This window comes from Carcharodon carcharias, chromosome 23, assembly GCF_017639515.1.
Source record: "Carcharodon carcharias isolate sCarCar2 chromosome 23, sCarCar2.pri, whole genome shotgun sequence".
Taxonomy (NCBI): domain Eukaryota; kingdom Metazoa; phylum Chordata; class Chondrichthyes; order Lamniformes; family Lamnidae; genus Carcharodon; species Carcharodon carcharias.
In genome coordinates, this window is record NC_054489.1 from 22,198,167 (window position 1) to 22,225,017 (window position 26,851).

General features: G+C 42.5%; 2 protein-coding genes across 7 annotated transcripts in view; one reads left to right on the top strand and one right to left on the bottom strand.

The window, feature by feature from the left end:
- Positions 1 to 26,851, top strand: part of LOC121269041 (abl interactor 1-like) — a 246,053-nt gene that overhangs the window by 132,377 nt on the left and 86,825 nt on the right. The window contains exon 3 of the mRNA XM_041173443.1: positions 6,189 to 6,287. The gene's annotated coding sequence lies outside the window, so the exon portion shown is untranslated. The remainder of the gene's footprint in view (positions 1 to 6,188; positions 6,288 to 26,851) is intronic.
- Positions 1 to 26,851, bottom strand: part of LOC121269040 (acyl-CoA-binding domain-containing protein 5-like) — a 152,861-nt gene that overhangs the window by 92,376 nt on the left and 33,634 nt on the right. For 5 of the 6 annotated variants that reach the window (XM_041173440.1, XM_041173439.1, XM_041173437.1 and 2 more), the window contains exons 5-9: positions 21,087 to 21,207; positions 17,864 to 17,989; positions 13,442 to 13,639; positions 9,792 to 9,898; positions 6,413 to 6,695 (exon numbers count right to left, since the gene is read on the bottom strand). In XM_041173440.1, the coding sequence (XP_041029374.1) occupies positions 6,413 to 6,695; positions 9,792 to 9,898; positions 13,442 to 13,639; positions 17,864 to 17,989; positions 21,087 to 21,207 (835 nt within the window). Of the gene's footprint in view, positions 1 to 6,412; positions 6,696 to 9,791; positions 9,899 to 13,441; positions 13,640 to 17,863; positions 17,990 to 21,086; positions 21,288 to 26,851 lie in introns of all 6 variants that reach the window. The other variant, XM_041173442.1, reaches the window with a different exon arrangement.

Genomic DNA, 26,851 nt, shown 5'->3' on the forward strand with positions numbered 1-26,851 from the left:
GGAGCATACGTTCAAATATCTGAATGGAGGAGACCACCCATTAAATCTGGAAAATTCAGACGCTAAATTAAAGACTTATGCTGGTAAAGACATAGGGGTAAGAGGTATATGCAAGGTTCTAGTACAGTATGGAAATCAGACTGCTAATCTATCCCTTAATAGTGATAGTAGGCAGAGGACTGAGTCTCCTCAGAAGAAACTGGTTGAGAGCGATTAATCTTGAGAAACTACTGATATCTCAATTAGAAGCAGAAAATGTTACTGTTTGGAAAACGGAATATGTAAAGACTCAACAAAAGGAACTTGTCGAGGTGATGCTTCAGGTCAGAGTTCGAGCTGAATTCAGTAACCTCCAAAAAGAAAAAGAAAACCTGCTCTAGGACTTTCACATATTGCAAGATTTATAGTTTATTTATGTAAATAGTTGATATATTGTAAAGATTGTAACTTGTACCTTCGAAGAAAGGTGGAGGAATGTGGTAATCTGAGGTGCAATATACCTTTAAGAGAATGTAAGCAGATTGACCACGTGAATGTATTAGCCAATTGCTGTGTAGCATGGGCTACATTGTTAATCAGTGGTGTTAGAATAGGTTTTGGTTTGAGAAGCACATGTGTTAGTGCTCCATTACTTATTTGAATAAACATCATGTGCTTTATTTCACAATGGTCTCTTCGTCTGCATCATCTCGATTACTAACTCACTTATCAGTACATAGGCGTGCAACTGTGTTTGCTGAACAAGCGACCCGATAGAAGGAGGATAACAACAATATATCATACTATTTACATAAATAAGCTACTTACAAATGCAGTCTTTCTGGAGGCTTTTCAAACATGTCGACTGTCGTAGTTCTATGACTTCAGATGGTTTATCCGAGGCCTCCCTCTCAAGAGTTATCTGTCCACTAGGCTCTCCAGTAGGAACCGGTAAGTTTGTTTCTTTGACTCTCTCAGGCTCAACGGATCCTACAGGTGCTTCCAAACCAAGGGGAGTTCCTTTCACATGTAGTGTAGTCTCAAACGGGAATGTTTTCACCTTTTGGGCCCAATTGCCTGCATTCCTGCTGCCCCTCCCTTCCGGTTCAACAATATGAAGGTCAGCTGTCAGAAAGGTGCTCAAAATCAGGATGTTGGGCAAGGCTAACTCAGTGGTTGAGTCTTCCCGCATTTCCTCAACTGTCAGCTCCTTTGAAAAGTCAGACATCTCTACTTTTAAAGCTTCTCGGCTTCCATGTAGCTGGTTCTTCAGCTCTTCCATTTCTTTCTTATATTTGTCAGTTGTTTCCTGGAGAATTGCTGTGTTTTCTCGGATAATTTATTCTTCATCTTGGCCAGAGACGTGCTGAATTCTTTCTGTTCTTCCTCAAACCTTTACAGTAGTATAACTTGGGATCTGAGGGAATCTTGCAATGTGTGAAAGTCCTAGAGCAGGTTTTCTTTTTCTTTTTGGAGGTTACTGACTTCAACTCGAACTCTGTCCTGAAGCATCACCTCTGCGGGTTCCTTATGTTGAGTCTTTACATGCTCCATTTTCCAAACAGTAACATTTTCTGCTTCTAATTGAGATATCAGTAGTTTCTTAACATTAATCTTTCTTAGCCAGTTTCTTCTGAGGAGACTCGGTCCTCTGCCTGCTATCACTATTAGGGGTTAGATTAGCAGACTGATTTCGACAATGTATTGGAACCTTGCATATACGTTTAACTTGTATGTCTTCACCACTACACATTTTTAATTTAGCGTCTGAATTTTCCAAATTTAATGGGTGGTCTCCTCCATTCAGATATTTGAACATATGCACCCCTCTAACTATCGTGGATGCCCCTGTATCCACCTCCTTTCGGATGGGTTTCTCGTTGACTTTCACTGTCACATGGATCGGTTCTATTTTATCCATTTTTAAGTTATATAGTGAGTAAATATCTGTTTCTTCTGGTTCCTCTATTGTGTTGATATCACGATTTCCACTTTTTTGCTTAAAGTTTTGCCTTAATCTGTCTTTGCAATGTCACATAATGTGTCCATTATGATGGCAGAAGAAACATTCAATTCTTTTAAATTGTCATTCGTTTGCAGGCTGTCTGGTTCCATTTCTGTCGTTCCATTATTATTGTAAGTTTTATCCGTTAAACCATTGCTTTTTGCTGGTCTGTTAATGGTGGTTGTTTCCTGCCTTTCCACGGAGCCCTGCGCTTCCGTGTCATTCCCAATTGGTGCTTCCATCCCAATGTGAAGGACGACACCATTTTGGGCTCCCTTAATTGCTTCTGAATCCCTGACTGCTCTCTCCATTGCAAGCGCCAACTCCAGTGCCTTACTTAAGTCAAAATTTGTTTCTGACAACAACCGTTTTTGAATGGCTTTGTCATTAATCCTACACTCTAATCGGTCTCTTGACATGTCATTAATGGATGTCCCGAACTCACAGTGCTCTGTCAATTGTTTTAAGGCTGCTACATAGCAAGCAACTGTCTCTCCAGAGGTGCGACACCACAAGTTGAATGTTACCGAGGGTTTTGGCTGAAAGTGGCTTTTCACAAGATTTACCAACTCATCAAAGCTCTTGGAATCTGGGGCATTGGACTACGAAATAGGCCGTATGTTTTACTGCCATGCGCAAATAAGAGGATCGCTCGCCTCTTCTCCTCCCCTGATATGTCATTGGCCAAAAAGAAGAACATATTGTGATCAGTCATCGGTGGTCTGATCAAACGGTTTGATATGGCCAAACTGTGGGATACTGGAGGGAGATAGCTCCAATGGCTGTGATGAAGGCTGTACTTACAATCACCTGCAAGGTACGGCTGATTTCTTGGTGTCATCGACTGGTCGCATTTTACCTTGTCGCCAGTTGTTATGTTCCTTCTACTGGGTCACTAGTTCAGTGAACATGATTGCACACCTATCTATTGATAAGTGAGTTGGTAATCAAAATGATGTAGACGAAGAGACCATTGTAAAATGAAGCACATGCTGTTTATTTACATAAGTAATGAAGCACTAACACACGTGCTTCCCAAAACCAAACCTAGTCTAACACCACTGATTAACAATGTAGCTCACGCTACACAGCAATTGGGTAATCACGTGGTCAATTTGCTTGCATTCTCTTAAAGGTGTATTGCATCTCAGATTACCACACATGGCCTATTTCTAGAATTGAAGAGTAGCAGAGTCATGTAGAACCTTGGTTAGACCACGCTTGGGTGTACTGTGCACAATTCTGGTCTCGATATTACAAAAAGCATAACAAGGCACTGTAGAAGGTGCACAAAGATTTTACAAAGATGCTACTAGAACTGAGAAATTTTAACCAAAGGAAAGATTGAACAGAAAGGGGCCATTTTCTATAGAAAACAGAAGACTTAGGAGTTTCCTGATCGAATCATGAAATGGTTTGATAGGCTGAATGCAGAGAAGTTGTTTCTAGTATGTAGACGAGACTAGAACTAAAATGTATGATATTCACTAATAAACCCAATAGGGATTTCAGTAGAAAGTTTAACCACTGTCTGGTAACGAAAGGTGGACAAGAAGTAGGTGAACTTAATAGTACAAATGCATTTATGGAGAAGTTAGATAAGCACATGATGGAGAAAGGAATAGAATGATCTGTTGGTTATCTGCAGCATACACACTGGCATAGCTTTTATTTATATTTCAAGCACCTTGGCTTGGTGATTTGATCCACAAGCTTAAAACAACTCAGACATATTGGCACTTATACATCTTGCTCACTGTTAAAATGAAAAGAGAAGCATTATCTACTGAATTGTCCCTGAATCGCTCCTGATTAGTGGCAGCCATCTTGTGGGCTCCTCCCTGCCTGTTCTGCTCTAATGACTTTAGAAATGGGAGCAGTATCCATGAACTGCACCCTCTTTCATCTGTCACTAGAACACAACTCCAGCATGCCGTCTGAAGAGGAGTTCTGTGTAAATTGTCTCCTGTCAGCTTCTCTCTAATCAGCAGTTCCAAATTAGGGAAACACAGTGTGATTGTGTGGTGCCAGCAATTATGAAGCTATTTCCCTAGCGCATCAGTAAACTTTATCTTTAATTTCAGTGCAGCTATAATACAGTAATACATAGAAAGTCAATTGTTCTGGTTTAAAATTACATTGAAAGGGACTGTTATTGCCTCACTGTGTTTTGTTACAGGCTCCGGCTATTTCATAACCTGCTGCAGAGCACTCTTTTAACCCTAATGGCAAATCCAAGCTGCTGCAGCTACTGCTGACTGTGTGCTTTTCAATTTATTTTTCATCCTTAACCGTAACGTTCAATAGAACAATCATAATATTGTAGGACCAGTGCAATTGATGACATGAAAAAAAATTGTGTCACTGTAGTCACATTGTTGTGCTCTTCTCCCAGGACAATTTAACGATGAGAATAATCCCTTCATCCACCAACAAGCAATGCTCTGCTGTCATAATGAAGGTTTCAGTAAGAATAGGCCAAGCCTTGCTTAATGAACCATTTCACAATTACTTGATCATTCTGTGACCTTTGCCATCACAATACAAGCAGGAAATAAAAACAATAAAACGGGCACACAAGGTACGAGTCCTGTGTCTCTAAACAGGGGACAGCACATTTGTCCCATTTGCTATTGGGATGCCACAAGTCACAGAACACTCAAGTAATGTTCAATGGATTGTTCTCCTCAGAGTAAAGTTTCACAGATGAAGTGCAGATTAAAAACAAGCAGGTCAAGTTTCACCAAATGCCAAAGAGTGTCACTGAAGTCTGAAGCAATGATATGGAACCAGCTTACAATGTAACATTACATTCCACCTAACAGCTCTAAGGTGTGGTTAAAAGGTGCACTGTGCAATGACTTGTGCTCGTCATGTTGGTTCCTGACACGTGGGCCATATACAGATAACTGCACCTGAAGTGCATGGTTATCTGCAAATCCAGCAACTGGGATGACCCATCTTCACTACAACTTTTTCTCCTTCTCTTCAGTAGGCACTGATTTATGACAGGATATAGATCTTTGACACTAGATGACCTCTGATGTCTCATCCATGTGTCCATTCCTCATTCATAAACATGGATCATAAAGGCTAGAAGTTCCAGTTGAGCTGCAGTGGTGCTAGATACCTGGCAGAGTGTGATATTCATCCTGGAGTAACCTTAATTTAATCCCAGACCCTGGCATTGGGCATTTACATGGTAGGTTTGGGCAGTTGAACCACTCTGCTGTTACTGGAAGCACTCCCTTCACTGGATGAGTCCAATCTGAGTTTGGCCTCCCCATTGTAGAGGAGACCACACTGAGAGCAGTGAATACTACATTGAAAGATGAAAAAGTGCACCACTGTTTCACCTGAAAAGAGTGTTTGGGTCAATGGAAAGTGAGTGCAGGTTTTGCATTTCCTTGTGCTCGTCCTGAGGTGGTGTAGTGGGAAGGGGAAAGGGTGTAGGTGGTGACTGAGGAGCCGACCAGGCTGTCACAGGGGGAAATGGTCCTTTCGGAATACTGAAAGGAGAGGGAAAGATGTTTTTGGTGGTAGTTGTGGAAATGGCAGAGGATGGTCTGTTGAATACAGAGCCTGATGGGGTGGAGGGAGACGATAAGGGAAGCCCTATTGTGGTTTTTGATGTGAAGGGAAGGGACGAGGACACAAATGTGAAAAATCGGATGGTCGCAATCAAGGACCCTAACGGGCATGGAGAGGAATCCTTGGTTGAAGGTGAAGGGAGCCATAGCATCAGAACAAAGGAAGGAGAAAGTGGGAAAATGGAAAGAGCCCTTTCAGGAAGCGGTATGGGAGGAAGTGTAGTGAAGGTAACTGTGGGAGTTAGTGTGCTTACAGTAGATATTGGTCAATAGCCAATCCTCAGAAATACAGATCAAGAAATCAAGGAAGGGAAGGGAAGAATTAAAGATGGACCATGTGATGGCTTAGTCTTCAGCTGCCAAGGTCCTAAACTCTGGAATTCCTAATCTAAACCTCACTGTCTCTCTTCTCTCCTTTAAGATCTTCCTTAAAATCTACCTCTTTGAACGAGCTCCCAATATTTCCTTATGTGGCTCGGTGTCAAATTTTGTTTTGAAAACACTCCTGTGAAATGCCTTGGCACAATTTTACTAGGTTAAAGGCATTATATAAATACAAGTTGTTGTTAATTTATGGTCCAGATCACCAAGCCGTTTCACTGTTACATTCCCAGGTCCTGCTACCATGATCCAGGGAAGTGAGAGTCAACTTCAGTAAAGAAGCAGGCAAGGAGACAACGGAAAGGAGTGGCTGATTCCAGTGAACTGAGCAGGTATCCATGATAAACCAAATTCATCTCAATCCCATCAGTTATCATTACAAACTGCAAGTACCATTTCATCACCTCGTACATACTGCTGATTGTGCAGCCCTTTATGTGTTGGCCATAGCACGTACCTTTTCCCTCGGTCAACCATTCGGATTCAGATCGTGGACCAGTAAATGTTGTCTCTCTCTTCTCACAACTTCCCCCATCCAGTGCATTCCCTCTGCCACCATTAGCTGCCCGTGCTTGTGTCACTTGGTTCTGAGGTAAGTCATCACACGCGGACCGGTAAGCATTTGGCCTACACGTGGAAACATCGACACTGCAGGGCAATGTGGCGGACTCAGTGTCCTGTAAACCGAACGGATCTTGGGAACACTCCACGACAGATCTGCTGCTCTGAACTGCTGAAATCTGGAAGACACAAAGCATGGGTGGATTATCACCAGACCGGCTTTTTGTGATTAACTTCTGGGATCTGGGAAAAACTTCACAGCAATCTCTCACTTTGAACTGTTAGCTGTGTTTATTTAGCTTCATCAGCAGATTAAATGAACTGTACAAATTATACTTGGCCTACTGAGGTTGACAGTCTGAATAGCCTTTATATAGCTCCCTTTTCTTTCACATTTATCAGCACTCAAAAAGTTTCCCCTGAGCCATGGCCTACCTATGGGTAGGAATGTAAGTGCACAGTTTGTTGGTCAGATCAGGATGGCTTGCAATAACTCACCTGAATGTTACACTGAGTTACAACATCAATCAGTCCTTGTCAGTGTTTACCCATCCTATTCCCATATTCCATTAACCCATTTTCATTCATCCAACCAGCCAGTCTAATCTTGAAATTTGACATAGCTTCTGCCTCAACCGCTAACCTTGGAAGTGAATTCCACTGTCTCAGAGAGAGAGAGAGAGAGAGAGGAAGCAGGACAAGTTGAGGGAGGAGAGACAGTTAAGGAACCTGCTGAGAGGAACACAAGAATGGGAAAGCATTAGTTTGGTGTGTTTTTTTGTGTGTGTTTTTTCTGGGCTTTAGCCAGTATATCAGTGTCACAGAGATGTCCAACCTTCTGTCTAGGCCCAGCTCTCTACTCCTGCCTTTCCACCTTAAACTAAAATAAGCTGGTGACTGTATTACAGGGGCTGAAATTTTCAGCTTCATTCTGGAAACAAATGTGGTAGAAGAAAAATCAATGGAAAAGCATAAACGAGTCGTTGATTCGTCAGTGCCCATTTTCCACCAGCGTTGAAAGTTAAAACTCAGTATTATGGTTTCATTATCCTCCATGCCAGCAATCCCCTCTCACTAATCAGTCGTCCCCCACCCCCAACCCACCCAACAGACCTCTCTCCCCACTGCCCCAAGCTGGTTCATTTTATTTTTCAATTTCATAATCAAAGGTTTGTGAGTGCAGTTTGCAGGGGCGAATCTTGGCTTATAGGTGTAAATGAGAACTGTAAAGGTTTAATATTCTGCCAATTTTGGGGGGTGGAAATCCAGAGCTTTATAATGGAGATTTATCGGCAGTTGGTTGCCTCCCCAGGGAAGTTGAGTGGGATGGACAGCGCTCATTATAGGCAGCCTATATATAACATATGGAAAGAATGGGCTCGTAGGGTTGAACTGAAGGTTGTGGTCAACTAGAGCAAATTGCTCCCTCTAGTGACCACTGTGGAGATATTCACTAGGAAGGTACCGTAAATGAAACTAAAATGATAACATGGGACTGTAATTACACCCTGGCCATTAAAACAGAAATCAAACCTTCTGTTTAGGTAGTTGTCAGACAGCTCTTCAGAGAAGCCATTATTACCATTCTCCTTGACAACATCTTGAAGGTAGATGCCCACAGCCTTATCTAGGTTACAATGGAAGGTGTAGTGGTGATGTCGCTGGACCAATAGTCCAGAGATCCAGGCTAATGCTCTGGGGACATGGGTTCAAATTGCAGCTGGTGGAATTTAAATGAGTTTAATTGAACTCAATTCAAGGGCAATTGGGGATGGGCAACAAATGCTGCCAGCGATGAAGGATAAAAAAAAAACATTACTGGTTAAATTCTTATTCATTCATGGGATGTGGGCGTCACTGGCTAGGCCAGCACTTATTACCCATCCCTAGTTCAGAGGGCATTTTTAAGAGTCAACCACATTGCTGTGCGTCTGGAGTCACATGAAGGGCAGACCAGGTAAGGACAGCAAATTTCCTTCCCTAAAGGACATTAGTGAACCAGATGATTTTTTTTAACAACAATGGTTTCATGGTCATCATTAGATCTTTTAATTCCAGATTTTTATTGAACTCAAATTCCACCATCTGCCGTGGCGAGATTCGATCCCAGGTCCCCAGAGCATTACTGTGGGTCTCTGGGTTACTAGTCCAGTGACAATACCACTATGCCATTGCCTCCCCTCACCTTACTGAATAGATGGGGACTGTAATGTAATGGGATGTGGGAATGATAGCACAGTGGTTATGTTACTGGACTCGTAGTCCAGTGGTTTGGACTAATGATCCGGACACACGAGTTCAAATCCAAATCCCACCACAGAAGCCGGGGAGTTTAAATTCAGTATTTTTAAAAAATAGTTAGCAATGGGTAACGAACAGATTGTTGTAAAAACCCACCTGGGTCACTGATGACCTTTAGGGAAGATTATCTGCCGTCCTTACCTGGTCTGGCCTGTGGGTGGCACCAGACCCACAACAACGCGGTTTACTTTTAAAGGCCCTCGGAAGTGGCCTCACAAGCCACAGAGCCGTCAAGAAGGTGCCTTATTTCCAGGGGAATTAGGAACGAGCATATTCCATTAAAATAAAAATGAGAAATTAGAATTAATTAAAAAAAAAAGCTCTTTTCAGGCCCCCAGTATTTCTGCTTAGTAACATGCAAGATCAGCATGAGTTGACTTACAGGAGAAGATCTCTTAAACTAGCATATCTGCAAAGTTCACACCCAAGCTGTGCACCTTCTCCCCCTTATCATAAGCAGGTGTCTGGCCATGCAACACTAAGCTCATAAAAGGAACCATTCCAGTCTTTGGAGAATTATAGAATGTACAAGGAAGATACCAAGGGCAGCAGACACATGGGAACACCGCCAACTGGAAGTTCCCCTCCGAGTCACTCGCCATCCTGACTTGGAAATACTTTGCCGTTCCTTCACTGTCCCTGGGTCAAAACCCTGGATCTCCCCCCCAACAGCACTGTGGGTGTACCTACACCACAGGGACAGAAGGCAGCTCACCACCACCTTCTCAAGGGCAATTAGGGATGGGCAATAAACACTGGCCTAGCCAGAGATGCCCACATCCCTTGAATGAATAATTTAAGAAAAGGCCCTGGTTCAGCAGGTCATTACTGCAATGAGCAACATTCCTGAACCACCAATTTGCCTTCTCTTTTCCTTGAAAATAATTTTCAATTCTAAGTTATCATCATAAAGAACAAAATGTGTGTTTTTCTCCTAATTGTAATGAAATTTTGCTACCTTCAATACAGCTTACCTTCTCATGGTCTAGTTCTTCCACAGAATCGCAGAACACTTCACTTTCTGAGTCACTTGTAAAATGATTCTGGTCAGCTACTTCCACTGTGTAACTCTTGCTACTGTCTGAAGATCAAAAAGTTGAAATTTGCCGAAATCAAAATTGACATTCAGCAAAAAAAAAAATTCCAAAATAAATTTCAAGTTTTGTGTCACATACTCTGTACTAGATTTATTTTATCTTCTACATTCGTGGCTTTTCACTAGGCTTTCTGAATAACACACTCTTGAAAGACTAGCACTAAGACAGGACTGGTATCAATTTCCAGATAAGCTAAGAAAGGATTGCTTCAAAAGGGCAAGCTATGCTTCTAAATGCTAAAATAAAACCCCAAACATCTGGTCCTTGTGACTGATTTCCTTCAATTACGAAGCAAGGCACTAATATCTTGACAGCCATTTTGTAAGAAAAAACTTGGGAGAAGCAAGTTTTCCTGAATGGTCTATCAGCTTTAATTGCAATTGTCTTTTGATAGTTTTTTTTTTGTAAGCATCCTGCCTGATTGAAAGGCTGGTTGTCTCTTGGGTGGGAATCCTGCAGCACAAGGAGCTGACCTCAAGTAGGTGTAGTAGAGGGGCAAGTCTGATTGCAGCGGAGGTTGGGGAGGGGGGAGATGGGAGGAACAGACAGGTCTTTTTGATGCAGGTGGGATGGGGGAAGGTGTGGATTTTGCAAGTAAGCATGTTGGCTTGGAGGAAACACCCCTACTCATCCTGACCCACAAGCAGTGTTGTAAGGGCACTTACTGCATGGGTATAGCCCTAATCATCTCCTTTTACCAGTCCGGTTTCCCAAGGTAAGGGATGTTTGGGCTGTTGGCGTGACATTAGTCGTCTCAATTTCTCTGCTCTTCTCACCCACTCTAACCTCTCTCTGAATTTGCTGCACTCCGTTCTCTCAGGTCCAACCCTGACATTGTCATCAAACCTGCTGACAAGGGTGGTGCTGTTGTTGTCTGGCGCACTGACCTCTACCTCGCAGAGGCTGAGCGTCAACTCGCAGACACTTCCTCCTTCCTCCCCCTGGACCATGATCCCACCACTGAACATCAAGCCATTGTTTCCAGGACTGTCACTGACCTCATCTCCTCTGGAGATCTTCCTTCCACAGCTTCCAACGTGAAAGGCTCCCAACCTCGGACGGCCCGCTTCTACCTCCTACCCAAAATCCACAAACAGGACTGTCCCGGCAGACCGATTGTGTCAGCCTGCTCCTGCTCCACGGAACTCATTTCTTGCTATCTTGACTCCATTCTCTCTCCCTTGTCCAGTCCGTTCCCACCTACATCCGTGATTCCTCTGACACCCCACATCATATCAACAACTTCCAGTTCCCTGGCCCCAACCGCCTCCTCTTCACCATGGACGTCCAATCCCTCTACATCTCCATCCCCCACTGGGATGGTCTGATGGTTCTCCACTTCTTCCTCAAACAGAGGCCCAAACAATCCCCATCCACCACTACTCTCCTCCGTCTGGCTGAACATGTTCTCATACTGAACAATTTCTCCTTAAACTCATCTCATTTCCTCCAAATAAAAGGTGTGGCTATGGGTTCCCTTCCCTTCCTTGACCTCTCTGTCTCAATCTCTAGTGATAGACTGTCCACCAATATTCATTACAAGCCTACCGACTCCCACAGCTACCTCGACTACAGATCCTCACACCCCGCTTCCTGTAAGGATTCCACCCCATTCTCTCAGTTCCTTCACCTCCGTCACATCTGTTCCGATGATGCTACCTTCAAAAACAGTTCCTCTGACATGTCTTCCTTCTTCCTTAACTGAGGTTTTCCACCCACGGTGGTTGACAGGGCCCTCAACCGTGTCCAGCCCATCTCCCGCGCATCCGCCCTCACACCTTTCTCTCCCTCCCAGAACCATGATAGGGTCCCCCTTGTCCTCAATTATCACCCCACCAGCCTCCGCATACAAAGGATCATCCTCCGCCATTTCCGCCAACTCCAGCATGATGCCACCACCAAGCACATCTTCCCTTCACCCCCCCAGTGGCATTCCACAGGGATCATTCCCTTCGGGACACCCTGGTCCACTCCTCCCTCACCGCCTACACCTCAACCCTCTCCCACAGCACCTTCCCATGTAACCGCAGAAAGTGCAACACCTGCCCCTTTACTTCCCCTCTCCTCACTGTCCAAGGGCTCAAACACTCCTTTCAAGTGAAGCAGCATTTCACTTGCACTTCCCTCAATTTAGTCTACTGCATTCGCTGCTCCCAATGTGGTTTCCTCTACATTGGAGAGATCAAACGCAGACTGGGTGACCGCTTTGCAGAACACCTTTGGTCTGTCCGCAAGCATGACCCAGACCTCCCTGTCGCTCGCCATTTCAACACTCCACCCTGCTCTCATGCCCACATGTCTGTCCTTGGCTTGTTGCATTGTTCCAGTGAAGCTCAACGCAAACTGGAGGAACAGCACCTCATCTTCCGACTAGGCACTTTACAGCCTTCTGGACTGAATATTGAGTTCAACAATTTTAGATCATGAACTCTCTCCTCCATCCCCACCCCCTTTCCAATCCCCCCTTTTTTTTCCAATAATTTATATAGGTTTTTCATTTCCCACCTATTTCCATTATTTTTAAATGTATTTCCATCCATTGTTTTATCTCTACCTTGTAGCCTATTTCGATCCCTTCCCTTCACCCCACCCCCACTAGGGCTATTTGTACCTTGCTTGTCCTGCTTTCTACCCTTAATTAGCACATTCCTTAGATAATATCACCACCTACAACACCTCTTTGTCCTTTTGTCTACGACATCTTTTGGCTATCTCCACCTATCACTGGCCCTCTATCCAGCTCTACCCCCACCTTAAACCAGCTCATATTTCACCTCTTTTCTATTTTTACTTAGTTCTGTTGAAGGGTCATACAGACTGGGAAGCGTTAACTGTGTTCCTCTCCGCAGATGCTGCCAGACCTGCTGAGTTTTTCCAGGTATTTTTATTTTTGTAAGGGATGTTTGGGTTTTGAAATGTAATCATTGCTATATGTTCTATCTGGCTTGCCGTAGTCATGTGACCTCTGCCATGTCATGTGACCTCACTGTAAGCGGACATTTTACATCAGTTCAATAAAAACTCTTACTGAGAAAGCACTGCTGTCTTTGAACTCGACGCAAGGGAAACTGAGCTGACTATGGTTACAAATATAATCGCTGTTAAAACAAAGGCAAGTGGCCTCCTTAAAAGGTTTCAGCAACCGACCCATCTCCTGACAGCGGATTGGTCACTCACCCCTCATCCTACGTCCACTGAAACCAGAAGTAGCAGGATTAAGGTGAATTGGGATTATGTTCCAGTGTTTTCACTCATCTAAGCCAAATCCACCTTTTTTATTGTAGGATAGTTAAAATCACGCCAAAGGTTTACACAGAATGAAGCTATTCACCTCTTACGCCTGTTCCCACTCTTCGAAAGAACTATCCAATTGAGTTTCTTTCTTCATACTGCCCTTACAAATATCTAATCACTTCCTTTTCGAAAGTTAGTATTAAATCTGTATCAACCACTCTTTCAGGCAGTTCACTAAAAATAATTCTCATCTTCCCTCTATTTCATTTTCCCATTATTTTAAGGTGACATACCTGTTACATCATGAAGTAGTGAGGGATGCTCCTGAAGTTGCCTTTTCCTCACAATTTCCACTATTGTGTCATTCTGAGAGATCCCAAGCTCTGGATCAAGATCGCCATCTTGTGGACAAAAGCCATTGGTTTGAATTGTCTCATTGTTAGCATCACCATCTTGGCTGACCTCATTCTCATGAAATCGAACTGTTTTTCCTACAAAAATAAGTCCATATTTAAAGTATTTATTGTATTAAAGATTTTCAATATTTGCTACCAAGTAAATCGTACATTCCTTCTCCAGAATATTTAGAATGAGAGTGTCATTTATGGCACAGAAGGAGTCCATTCGGCCAATCGAGTCCATGCAGTTCACAGTCCAGCCTTGGGTGAATTCATCTTTCTGTTAAGGCTAGAACATTGCATCCCTCAGTTCTAATTACTGCCTCTACTTGTAATGCTTTAGGCTTTGGTATGTTAACACACAGAATTCACAGGACCGTTTCCCTTTCCAATTTTGTTTTTACTTTCAGACCCGTTTGAATTATATTATATTAGTGGTTCTTAAATCTGGGTCCACGGCCTCCTGGGAATCAGTAAAGGCTTCCCAGAGGATCTGCGAAATAGTCACTCAAGCGGGTGAAAGAGAGAGGGAAAAAAAACAAGGAGGGAAAGAGAAGGAAAAATAAAAGGAAAGCCACTTCGTATAAATTAATAGTAGTTAGTGAAGGAAGATGGCTGATCAGCTGCTGCTGTGATGTTGGAATGCATTCAGTTTGGACACATGTAGTGAACAAGTGCCATTATAATGGTAAAAGCAAAATACTGCGGATGCTGGAAATCTGAAACAAAAACAGGAAATGCTGGAAAATCTCAGCAGGTCTGACAGCATCTGTGGAGTGAGAAACCAAGTTAATGTTTCGAATCCGTTTGGCCCTTCTGGATTTGGACTAGAGGGTTCATACAGATTCAAAACGTTAACTCTGTCACCATTATAATGGTGCCTGGCCTGAGTACTTCCAGCATTTTCTGTTTATATTATTCTCTTGTTGGTTTGATTCTTATAATTGTGGAAATGCTGTCAGTTGGACTTACTTAAATCTCCCACCGTGTTACAAAGATATAAATTTATTTTCTGAGTAAATAACACCGAGAAACTAGGCTGGGGGTTTGCACAGATCTGTAAAATATTCCCGAGAATGTCTTGTTGAAGTCAGAGCTCCATAATAGAACCATAATAGGAGGAATCTTGTATGATTATGGGAAGTTCTTCAAAATTAAAATAATAACTTGCTTTGAGATGGTTAAACATTTAAATGGGGCGAAACCTCAGTTAATATTGACTTGGACGAGAGCTGATTATATTTGGTGAGATCTGTGAAATGATTGTCTGTTAAGGGCATGTATGCATAGTCTTTAACCATATCAGAAGGTCAGTTCTCCATTACCTCTGGTTCGTCTCATCACTGTCCAGGTCAATGAAATAGTCCTGAAATTGCTACTCTAAGTAATTGTCTGTTTTCTGAAAAGCATTATTAAAGTATTGCTAACATACAACACTTTATTATGAGATTGTTTAGTATAATACAGATTGAGGGTCTGTGATTATGAATCCATTTTAAAAGGGGTCCTTCAATCTAAAAAGCACTACGCTATATGTCCTAGGTAGATGTTTCAATACCTCACTAATGGCGATTATTACTTTAGAATGCTTTGCCTCTTCACAATACTTAATCATTAATCCTGCCTATTCCCCAACCATATTCTAGGGTGTTTTGCTGTACACTGCCTCCAGGTTAACATACAAAAGCCTCATACTCACGACTTTATCAATCCTTGGTGCCAGTTTGATTCAGGGAGAATTTGTCCCTTCTATACAGCTGCCTCCTGAGCCAAAACTGGACCTGATCTCTCTCAAATTTGAAACCCCAAGCTCCCTCCTATATCAACCTGGCAACAATGCAAGTGACTGGTTGATCTTCCACTAGCTAGTTGAATGCATGATGTAAATGGCATTCCCAAGAATGCAAGTCTTGAAGTCCAGCTTTTATTTATTTTTTTCCCTAGCTTTTCCGAGATCCCTTCCTCAGTCCTATCAACATTGGTTGTTTCAATATGGTGTGGCATCGCTGGCTACTCACCCAACCTTCTCAGGAATCTATCTGCATGTTCTACAATGTCTTTCAGCCTGGTACATTTATACTCCAAAAACTGCTGCTCTATTGCTCATTGTACAACCTGCAGCGGTTTTATTTCCTTTCTAAATCGCAGTTCACTGGCAATGGCTTGACTTCGACAATTTATCTGCAATTCCAAATTCCAAAACTCAAATCATGTAAACACTTTCAACTTTCCACCAACATCTTTCAGAAAAAATATTAGTCTTTAGGTATAACAGCAAGAAGCCCAATTTTCCCAGGGTAGTATGGCATGAAATGACAGCTCTTGTAGGGGTTGCATGTCTCTTATAAGGAATTCTAAATGAGTAGAAGGAGACAGATTTGGTGGGAGGAGAAGAGAAGGAAAAAATTCAAAAAGGTAGAAGATCTGAATTCATAAAAATATTAAGGACGGCACCAAAATCACATGTATTTTTAAAAAAAACAGCTACTGTATTATTGTGTATCTCATCCAGTCACCCAATTTTATAGTTTAATACACTAATTTGCATTTTTATAAGCATTCATTTGCATGGGAAAAAAATTCACATTTTTACAATGATGCCAAAGTAAGTCTCTAAACCAGTTCTTTACCTTCATCTCAGATGTTTGTAAATAAAATATTAAATGTACAAGGGAGTTTTTCCAATAAATTAATGAATGCAGTCTTCCCATACACAGCCTCTAGAGGATTTAAGCACCACTTGTGTTCTGATGTTAACAAGTTGATGAAAGAAATTGGGGAATAAAAAGGCAGAGGCTTCTTTAATCTAAAATTTAAAAATGCTATTTTGATAATGTATAGGCTGAGCTCCCGTTGTAAAAGCATTGGTTAAAGAGGTAATGAGAAAAATTGGATTTTCATTATAATTTAAGTCTTGCTCATGATTTGAAATATACAGTTTTGTTAGATAGCAGCCAACTTCAAGACCTCAGATAATGATCCTTTAAATCTTTCCAGGTAGCTAGTAAGGCACCAAGCCAGCATATACATTAGTGTTTGTCAATGCAGCTATGTAATGTGAAATATTTTTAAAGGATGGATCAACAATTGGCTCATGTTATGACCAGGCCCTCTATAGGTAATCTTTGTGATGCAGCATCACGACTGGATTTTTGATGGAAGGTAGACTCCAGACTTGTTATGGAGTTAACAGGCATGGCAATTTGGCACTGAAATAGGAAAGTCCATGTTAATTAAACTGATGGACTTGCAGGCAATTCAGAAAAAAATAGCACAACCTGAAGTTGTGCACAAATAAAGAGGAGCACAATGGTAAGGTATGAATAGCATGTTAAAGTGGCACAACATATGGTGGTGAGGTACAGTTCACTCAGGAAGTCTAAGTTGCTGTGACAACATGCACTTTTACATGCATGTTGAAGTCTGGAGAAATGGCAGAGGCTCCTGCGTTCTTTCCATCACTTGGCTGACCAGGGATTTCTCCCACTTTTAATACCTGCCATTGGCGTGTGTTGGAAGGATTTTCAGGTTGATACTCTTTGGCTGCGTTATGGACTCACCTTACTTGGTGAAACAAAACCTCCATCTTGAAAAAACATATGTGGAATGGAATATAATAATAGAATAGTAAAATAAACAGGCATTTCTTTAAACCTGTGTTCATTAATCAATTTTTGGGGAACTGGAAGCCAGGAGTTAATTATCCTTAACACTTTCTACCAACATTACACCATGTTTTACTTTTGGCTACTTTTTAGTTAGAATTAGCAGGGAAAATATGACCCAAGATAAATAAAGCGCCTTATTCTAAGTACATGGTGTTTGAACACGACATGATGTATAATTCAAACAACTCAATCATTAGCTGCCAAATCTGCGTTATTGTGTCAGGGGAGGATGAGGGAGTGCTTTTCAAAAGTTATCTGAACATTAACTGCTAGCCCCACTGATAAACAGATGAAGAGGGAAAGAAGAAGGCAAAAGACTAGAAAGGGGTAGTTTACATTTTTGAAGTATTTCTCTTGCACAGAAATATATCTCAAAGTTCTTTGCGGATTAAAGCAAAAGGTAAATAAAAAAGCAGTGGAAAGGAATTCGTGAGCGGGTTATAGGCACAGTGAACGTGATTTTTCTGGAGAGGCTTTGGGAAGCAAGAAAAGCTGGAGGGGGTCTGGCTAAGATAGTTGTGCACACTCTAGCCATGATTCAATCCACCTTAACGCTTACTCATCCTTTCCAAGAAAGCCTCAGACCTATGCAGATACTCGATAGTTGTTTAGTTTAGAGAAATGCATAAGGTTAAGCAGATCTTCTTACTGTTTGTTACTACAACTTGCTCCTCATCACTCTGCTCCTCTGAGGCCGTGCTGCTATTGTGGTTTTTCAGCATACCATTCCTCATGATACCTGGAGTCGACATCAGGGGAGCTTCAACATTTTCACCTAAAAATCCAGGGCAATATTTTGTCACAATGGAATTTAATTCAAGAGTATGCAGATTATTATTTAATAGAAAAAAATCTATTGTAACATGGGCTCACCAACTCAGTGATTCAATGAAAAGAATGTGCAATGAAAAACATCCAAAACTTTTTCTCCATTTAATTACAGTACGTAAGCTGTTGTGCTTCCTGGTAATGTGAGCTGGCGATTACGCACTATTTACTATACTGGAAGGACTCCATACAGCATCCTTTGTGATTAATAAATTATCAGAATTCTATACCTCTCTGCTGACATAGTATCAGAAAGCAAGAACACCCCAGTGAACAATGTAAATGTAAACCACCATATCAGGGCATCCAATGAAACCATTTACTCACCAGTCCTTTCTTCAATCAGCTTAGTGGCTGCAGGGGAAGGAAATGTGACCAAATGAAATGGGACATAAACACTGGGTGCTTTGTTTTCAGGAAGGAAACTGGCCATTGGTGTGTGCATGATGAAGTGTGTAAGTTTGCATTCCAAGAGAGACTGAGTGCAGGGAATGCAAACCTACTAGTATGTGTTTGAGTCCCTATGTCTCAACTGCTTAAGTGTAACCGATATTAGACACCAGCATGGCTGGCATGGAGAGTGGCGCACTTGGCGAAACACCTTGAAGGCTGGAGTTTAAGTTTCACTGTGCACTGTGCATTGGGGAGTGCTTGATGCTGACAAGAAACAGCCAGGTAATGTTAAATGTCTGTTTCTCAATTGTTGACTTTCCTCACTTAATTATGTTGCCAAACTAAATAGAAGCAAACCAGTACTAAGTTTTTAAATATTATTTTCGTTCAGCATCCAGGCTTTCCATCTACTGATTGTTGGAGTGCTTTAGTTGTCTGAAACAGTTTCCTATGCACTTGCCCTGGTTGCAAGCGAAAACTAAACACAAATTTAAAAGTACAAAAACATTGTACTATTCACTAGGAATAAAGAGCCCCCATACTGCTTAGATAACAAGGAGTTGAAATAGGTTAGAGGATAAAAAAACAATCCAGAGGTCCAGATCTGTTACAGTTCTGGAAAGCTGAGGTTTTGGAACATGCTGTTGGTGTTAATCCGGTCCACATGCTAGCCATCTAGCTAACTGAACTAACGGTCCCCAAAAGAGCCACAGAGCAGGTTTACCAGGATGACACCAGATATCTGGGGAGATTGAAGAAGTTGGAAATGTTCTTCTTGGAGCAGAGAAAGTTAAGAGGAGACCTAATAGATGCATTCAAAATTATGAAGGATTTTGACAGAGAAAATAAGGACAAATTGTTCCCTATGGTAAATGGGTTGGTAACCAAAGGTCATAATGTTAATAAAATTGGAAAACAAGTAGAGGAGAAATGACAAGAAATTTCTTCAGAGAGTTGTGAAGATCTGGACAGCACTGCCTGAAAAGATGGTGGAAGCAGATTCAATAGGAGATTTGAAAAGGCATTTGGACAAGTACTTGAAGCTGGCGAACTTCCACGGTTATGAGGAAACAACTGGGGCGTGGGATTAAATTGGACAGCTCTTTCAAAGAGCCAGCACAAGCATGATGGGCTGAATGGCCTCTTTCAGAGCTGTACAATTCTATGAAATCACTCAAAGCAGCAATAGAGGAAATGAAAAAAGCCAATCAGAATCTGGGATTCATTTCCAGAAATACAGGATTGAAAAACAGAAGTTATGTTAAATTTGTATCGAACCTTGGTTAGACAACCCTTGGAGTACTGACCACATTTCAGGCTTCCATATTATAAAAAATGATATAGAGACATGGGGAAAGTGCAAAAGAAGATTCACAAGGATGACAGCAGAACTGAGAGGATATACTAATCAGGAAAGGCTAAACAAGCTGCCTATTTTTTCTAGAAAAGAAAAAGTTGAGAGGGCAACCTTATAGAGGTCTTTAAGTTTATGGAAGGGTTTGATAGCTTAGACCTACAGAAGATGTTTTCACAAACAGGGAAGCCCAAAACCAGAGGACGTAATAAAAGATCTCTCTTGATTCTCTTTCGACACTCAAAGGCACACGAAGCAGATGAAGCATACACTTACATCTGTTTCCATAGCTTATTTCTTCCTGTAACACATTGCTAGCCGGGGCTATAGTTTGAGGGGCGTCACTCATCATCAAGCAGGGGTTTCCCACTCTCACCACCTGCCATTGGAGGGATTTGCAGGTTGATAATCAACCTGTAGGGCTATGCTCTGAATGCATCTTCAATGGCCATCAAATCTTGGGTTGGGTCTTGAACCCAGAGCTTTTGGCCCAGAGTTAGGAACACTACCAATGCACCACAAGACCTGCCTCTAAATATAACATTGTCATCAATAAATCCAATCAGGAACTCAGGAGAAGCTTCTTCACAACAGAATGGTTAGAATGTGGAATTTGCTATCACAAGGAGGACTTGGAGGTGAATAGCATAAATACATTTAAGGGAAGCTATATTAGCAATTCAGGGAGAAGCAAATAGACAAATATACAGTTAGGGTTAAATGAAAAAGGGTGGAAAAAGGCTTGTGTGGTTTCAATCCCAGCGTAGATCAGTTGGGTTGAATGGCCTGTTTCTGTGGTATAGGCTCTGTAATTCAATGCAATTAATTTCCATGATAAACAAGCAACATTCCCCATCATGTACAATGCACCGTCCTCCAGTTCAGGAACTGTCAAATGCTGAAAGAAAGCTGAAAGGTCTGGCAGTAAGGTAGGTGGGTGCTTGTGCAAAGAACACCTAAAATGGAGGTTTTCTGCACTCACAAGAATCTTTGGGAATGAAAGGTTTAGTTTAACACAGAGCTGAAATAGGAACCCTGTAATGTGTTTATAGATTTGTGTAATGCCTCCAACGTGAGTGCACTATTTAGTGGGCAATTCCTGTGAATGTCTAACTGCTTAATTATAAGAACCAGAATCTAGGGGTTAGGGGTCAATCTTATTCTTCTGCTGCAAGTGAACTGGGGTGGAATTGCCTTCATTCAATAACAAACTATGAAAGCAAATCAATTTCCTTCATCCCAACTTTTTAACCATTAGCAAAGAAATATCTTCCACCCCTCTGTCTTTTGCTCATACCTGATACCTTCTTCAGGGAGAAGCCTGGAGGTCTGGGCATGTCCTTGACAACTTCATACAGTGGCTCAAACAGATGGAACTGCTGCTCTGCACTTCCAGTCCCTGACATCGTATCGATAACCTGGGGGAATGGATTTGAAAGGGGACCTCTTAAAAGCCAGCAGAGTATCACCCAACAGTCACTCGGCAATTGTTCGTCAGCTGCTTTGCAAAAACAGAACAACATTGAAGGGCTCTGCAGTTTGAAACTATTTTCAAACGCTACTTTATATTAATCAATATTAGAAAATTACAACACTTAATTTGTTGGTAGGAACTATTGAGGATTTGAGATACCATGGAAGGTATTTTGCCTATAAAGTGTTGCACAGACTCTTAATATCTGTGTTCTGATCATAAATTGAAGGAATTCAATGACTTTAACCACTTGTATGAGGTCATTGAACTTCTACCACTACCACAGCTGTGATACAGGTGTGGTGCCGGAGGATTGGAGGTCACGTCTGACTAACTTGATTAAATTTTTTGAGGAGGTATCAAGAAGGACTGATGAGGTTAATGGAGTTGATGTCGTTTACATGGATTTTAGCAAGGCTTTTGACAAGCTCCCACATGACAGACTGGTCAAACAAAAGCCCATGGGATCCAGGGGAATGTAGCAAGCTGGATACAAAATTAGCTGAGTGGCAGGAAACAAAGGGTAATTGCTGATGGATGTTTTTGCCACCGGAAGACTGTTTCCAGTGGGGTTCCATAGGACTCAGTACTAGGTCCCCTGCTTTTTGTGGTATATATTAACAATATGGACAAAAATATACGGGGAGTGATCAAGAAATTTGCAGACGACACAAAAATTGGCTGTGTAGTTGGTTGTGAGGAGGGAAGCTGTAGCCTGCAGGAAGATATCAATGGACTGGTCAGGTGGGTAGAAAAGTGGCAAATGGAATTCAACCTAGAGAAGTGTGAGATGATGCTTTTAGGGAGATCAAACAAGGCAAAGGAAAACACAATAAATGGGAGAATACTGAGAGGTGTAGAGGAAATGAGGGACCTTGGAGTGAATGTTCACAGATCCCTGAACACGCAGGACAGGCCGATAAGGTGGTTAAGAAGGCATCTGGAATCCTTTCCTTTACTAGTTGAGGCATAGAATATAAGAGCAGGGAGGTTATGCTGGAACTACATAAAATATTAGTGTGGCCACGATTTGAGTACTGTGTGCAGTTCTGGTCACCTCATTACAGAAAGGATGTAATTGCTTTAGAGAGGGTACAGAGGAGATTTATGAGCATGTTGCCAGGACTGGAAAATTGCAACTATTGGATAGGCTGGGTTGTTTCGGTTGGAACAGAGGATGCTGAGGGGAGATTTGATTGAGATGTACAAAATTGTGAGGGGGCCTGGACAGAGTAGATGGGAAGAGCCTCTTTACCTTAGCAGAGAAGTTAATGACTAGGTGGGGCATAGATTTAAAATGATTGGTAGAAGGATCAGAGGGAAGATGAGGAAAATCTTTTTCACCCAGTGGGTGGAACTTACTGCCTGAAAGGGTGGTAGAGGTAGAAAACCTCATCACATTTAAAAGGTGCCTGGATGTACACCTGAAATGCCGTAGCTGTGCGGGGCTATGGACCAAATGCTGGAAAGTGGGATTAAGCTGGGTGGCTCTTTTTCTTCAGCAGTGCAGACACGATGGGCCAAGTGGCCTCCATAAGTGCCTTAAACTTTCTATGATTCTTGCGACACTGCATCCAGGTCATTGGGGTTTAACTCCTTGCCCTGATCTCCACAGATATCTGCCCCCACTGCCTGTGTGTCTGAAGGGCCTCCTGCCTCCAGTGTGGATACCCAGCGTTTGACGATCTTGAAGCCCGCTCTCTGCCCAGCTGTGTCATTCCTCACTGTTTCCCAGGACATTCATTTCCTACACAGCTTCCAGCACCTGCCCCAGTCACGAAGCATCTCCCCTTTAAGCAGAGCAGGCTAGCTTCAGGTGGTACGAGGACAGGCTTGTCCAACGTTTTCGCATGGGAGGGGGCCACATTTCAATTTTCCTCACACTCAGGGGGCTGATGAGCAAGTTTCAGAAAGATAAGATTTGGCACAACAGCAATCATGAATTGTAAAAACAAAATTGTGATGTATGAAAAGAAACAACTTACTGAGCAAAAAAAAATTGAAACAATAAATTGATAATAAGAAAAGAGCAATAAAAATAGACGACCATTAGAATGTCTCCTGCTTTTTGTGGTATATATTAACAATATGGACATAAACGTACGGGGAGTGATCAAGAAATTTGCAGACGACACAAAAATTGGCTGTGTAGTTGGTTGTGAGGAGGGAAGCTGTAGCCTGCAGGAAGATATCAATGGACTGGTCAGGTGGGTAGAAAAGTGGCAAATGGAATTCAGCCGAGAGAAGTGTGAGATGATGCTTTTAGGGAGATCAAACAAGGCAAAGGAAAACACAATAAATGGGAGAATACTGAGAGGTGTAGAGGAAATGAGGGACCTTGGAGTGAATGTTCACAGATCCCTGAACACGCAGGACAGGTCGATAAAGTGGTTAAGAAGGCATCTGGAATCCTTTCCTTTACTAGTTGAGGCATAGAATATAAGAGCAGGGAGGTTATGCTGGAACTATATAAAATATTAGTGTGGCCACGATTTGAGTACTGTGTGCAGTTCTGGTCACCTCATTACAGAAAGGATGTAATTGCATTAGAGAGGGTACAGAGGAGATTTATGAGCATGTTGCCAGGACTGGAAAATTGCAACTATGAGGAAAGATTGGATAGGCAGGGGTTGTTTCCCTTGGAACAGAGGATGCTGAGGGGAGATTTGTTTGAAATGTACAAAATTGTGAGGGGGCCTGGACAGAGTGGATGGGAAGGGCCTCTTTACCTTAGCAGAGAAGTTAATGACTAGGGGGGCATAGATTTAAAGTGATTGGTAGAAGGATCAGAGGGGAGATGAGGAAAATCTTTTTCACCCAGTGGGTGGAACTTACTGCCTGAAAGGGTCGTAGAGGTAGAAAACCTCATCACATTTAGAAGGTACCTGGATGTACACCTGAAATGCCGTAGCTATGCGGGGCTATGGACCAAGTGCTGGAAAGTGGGATTAGGCTGGGTGGCTCTTTTTCTTCAGCAGTACAGACACGATGGGCCAAGTGGCCTGCATAAGTGCCTTAAACTTTCTATGATTCTTGCGACACTGCATCCAGGTCACTGGGGTTTAACTCCTGGCACTGATCTCCACAGATATCTGCCCCCACTGCCTGTGTGTCTGAAGGGCCTCCTGCCTCCAGTGTGGATACCCAGCGTTTGACGATCTTGAAGCCCGCTCTCTGCCCAGCTGTGTCATTCCTCACTGTTTCCCAGGACATTCATTTCCTACACAGCTTCCAGCACCTGCTCCAGTCACGAAGCATCTCCCCTTTAAGCAGAGCAGGCTAGCTTCAGGTGGTACGAGGACAGGCTTGTCCAACGTTTTCGCATGGGAGGGGGCCACATTTCAATTTTCCTCACACTCAGGGGGCTGATGAGCAAGTTTCAGAAAGATAAGATTTGGCACAACAATAAACATAAATTGCAAAAAAAAATTGTGATCTCTGAAAAGAAACAACTTACTGAGCAAAAACCAAATCGAAACAATAAATTGATAATAAGAAAAGAGTAATAAAAATAGACAACCATTAGAGTGTCCCCTGCTTTTTGTAGTATAGATTAACAATTTGGACATAAATGTACAAGGATTGATCAAGAAATTTGCAGACAACAAAAAGTTGGCCATGTAATTGATTGTGAGGAGGATAGGGCGAGAGTGTGTGTGTGACTGTGGGAGTGCGTGCTGGTGTGTGGAGATAAGGGTGAGTGGGAGCCCTGAGACTGGGAGTGAGCCAGACACACACACTCCGCTCCCTCTCACTCCTCTGTTTCTCTCACACACGCACACACACACACACTTGTCCCCCCCCACACACACTCACCCTTCTCTCATAGACACTCACTCACCCCTCTCCCTCTCTTTCTCACACACACACGTTCATCCCTCTCACACACACACCTCCCTTTCACACACATTAGCCTCTCTCACACACACTCAAACTCAAAATTAACATTATGGGCAGGATTTTGACCGACACCCTGGAGCATAAAATAATGAGCGATGAAGTTGGGTGAGCGTCCTGATGTCAACATGCATTCGTGTGATATTTCAGTCAGCGGTTGTGCGCGAGAGTCGGCACCATGTTGCCGACAATTAAGAGGCCTAGTAAGGCTGTTACAGTTTCAATTAGTGGAGTTTTACCGCTGCCCATCCAACGTTATGGTTGGCGGGCAGGCAAATCGGCCTTTGCTTTTTTGAGGAAACCTGATCCAAGGGCGGGATGAGATTTCCGTGCTTAATTAAAAAAAAAGATAAAAATGCGTGGACATAATTTTCAACATCCTTAAGTTGAGATGACTCATTCTGATGCGCAGACATTGTTTCTGGGTTTTACATTATGTTTTTATTGCTTTTAAATTTGTCAGCCTCCCTGAGACAGCTCTCTGCTTCAAGAAGCTTTCCTTACTCACCCGCACTGACTTCAGCGCTTGCCCTCCTCCAGCCCTTTCACTACTGGTTTCACTGCGCCTTTCACGTTGGCTGGCCGTTGGCTAGCCAGCGTGAAATGGCAGTTGGAGGGCCCATCGGGGCGGTGGCCCATTTCGCGGCCGCTTCCGAGCCCGCCAACTGTGCCCGCTTGCCGAGGTCAAAATCCTGCCCTATAAGAATCATCAATCCTGTGTTTGGATGGGCAATAACAGTAAATAAACAGTCAGGTATCTGGATTGGACATTTACAGTAAAAATGTCAGTAATCCATATGGATGGGTGTTCAACGCTCCAGTTTTGCTAAGACAAAAATACTCACGAGCGCGCCGCAGCAAACATGGGAGAGGAAATGTCTGTGGTTGGAGAAGCAGTCCCCCTGCAGAAATCTTCAACCTCACTGTCCCGTCTTACTGGTATTTTGAACAATCGCACAGGGAGTCATACAGAGGGGCCTCGCAGGCCACAATCCGGCCTGCAGGCCACAGTTTGGACAAGCCTGGACTAGAAAGTTACAGTTCTGGGACTCCCTACCGATGTGTGCAGTCAATGAAGATTGCGGTTAGTGCTGGTTGCATGCAGAAATCATTTTAATGAGCAGGCAGCACAAAGTTGGAATGCTGCCTGCAATTCAATCAATGGACATGGGTTAACTGTGCATCGTGATCCCCATCCCCATTTTCGGCGCCCTCGAATTTAACACCTATTGTGCTATGTCATTAACATTATTTCTAAGTCACAACATCGCCCTCCAACTATAATTGATTTTATGTGAGGTGATGCTGATAATTACAATACTGTATCGTCCTGCCAAACCTGCCAACTGCTGGGCTATAATGATGTGGAGTGGGTCAGACAAGAATAAAGGTTCCTCAATCCTACCAAATGTTCAGTTGCCCAATTTAGCCAGGCAAGACCCTGCATCTTCCACAAAAGTGTTACACACGAAACAAATTCAACATTTTCTCACATTAACTTATCCGTTTGTTATTCAACTTTACATTACAGTTTAATAGCATTGCAAATGTTTCCTCTTTTCAATAATTTAGGTCATTTGTAGTTCCACAGACATTTAAGTGCCTCTGGCTAAAGCAAGTATTCAGAGTGTAAAGTGTTTGAGCCCTTATGATGTAGGCGGATCTCAATTTTTTTTAACAGCAACTGAAAT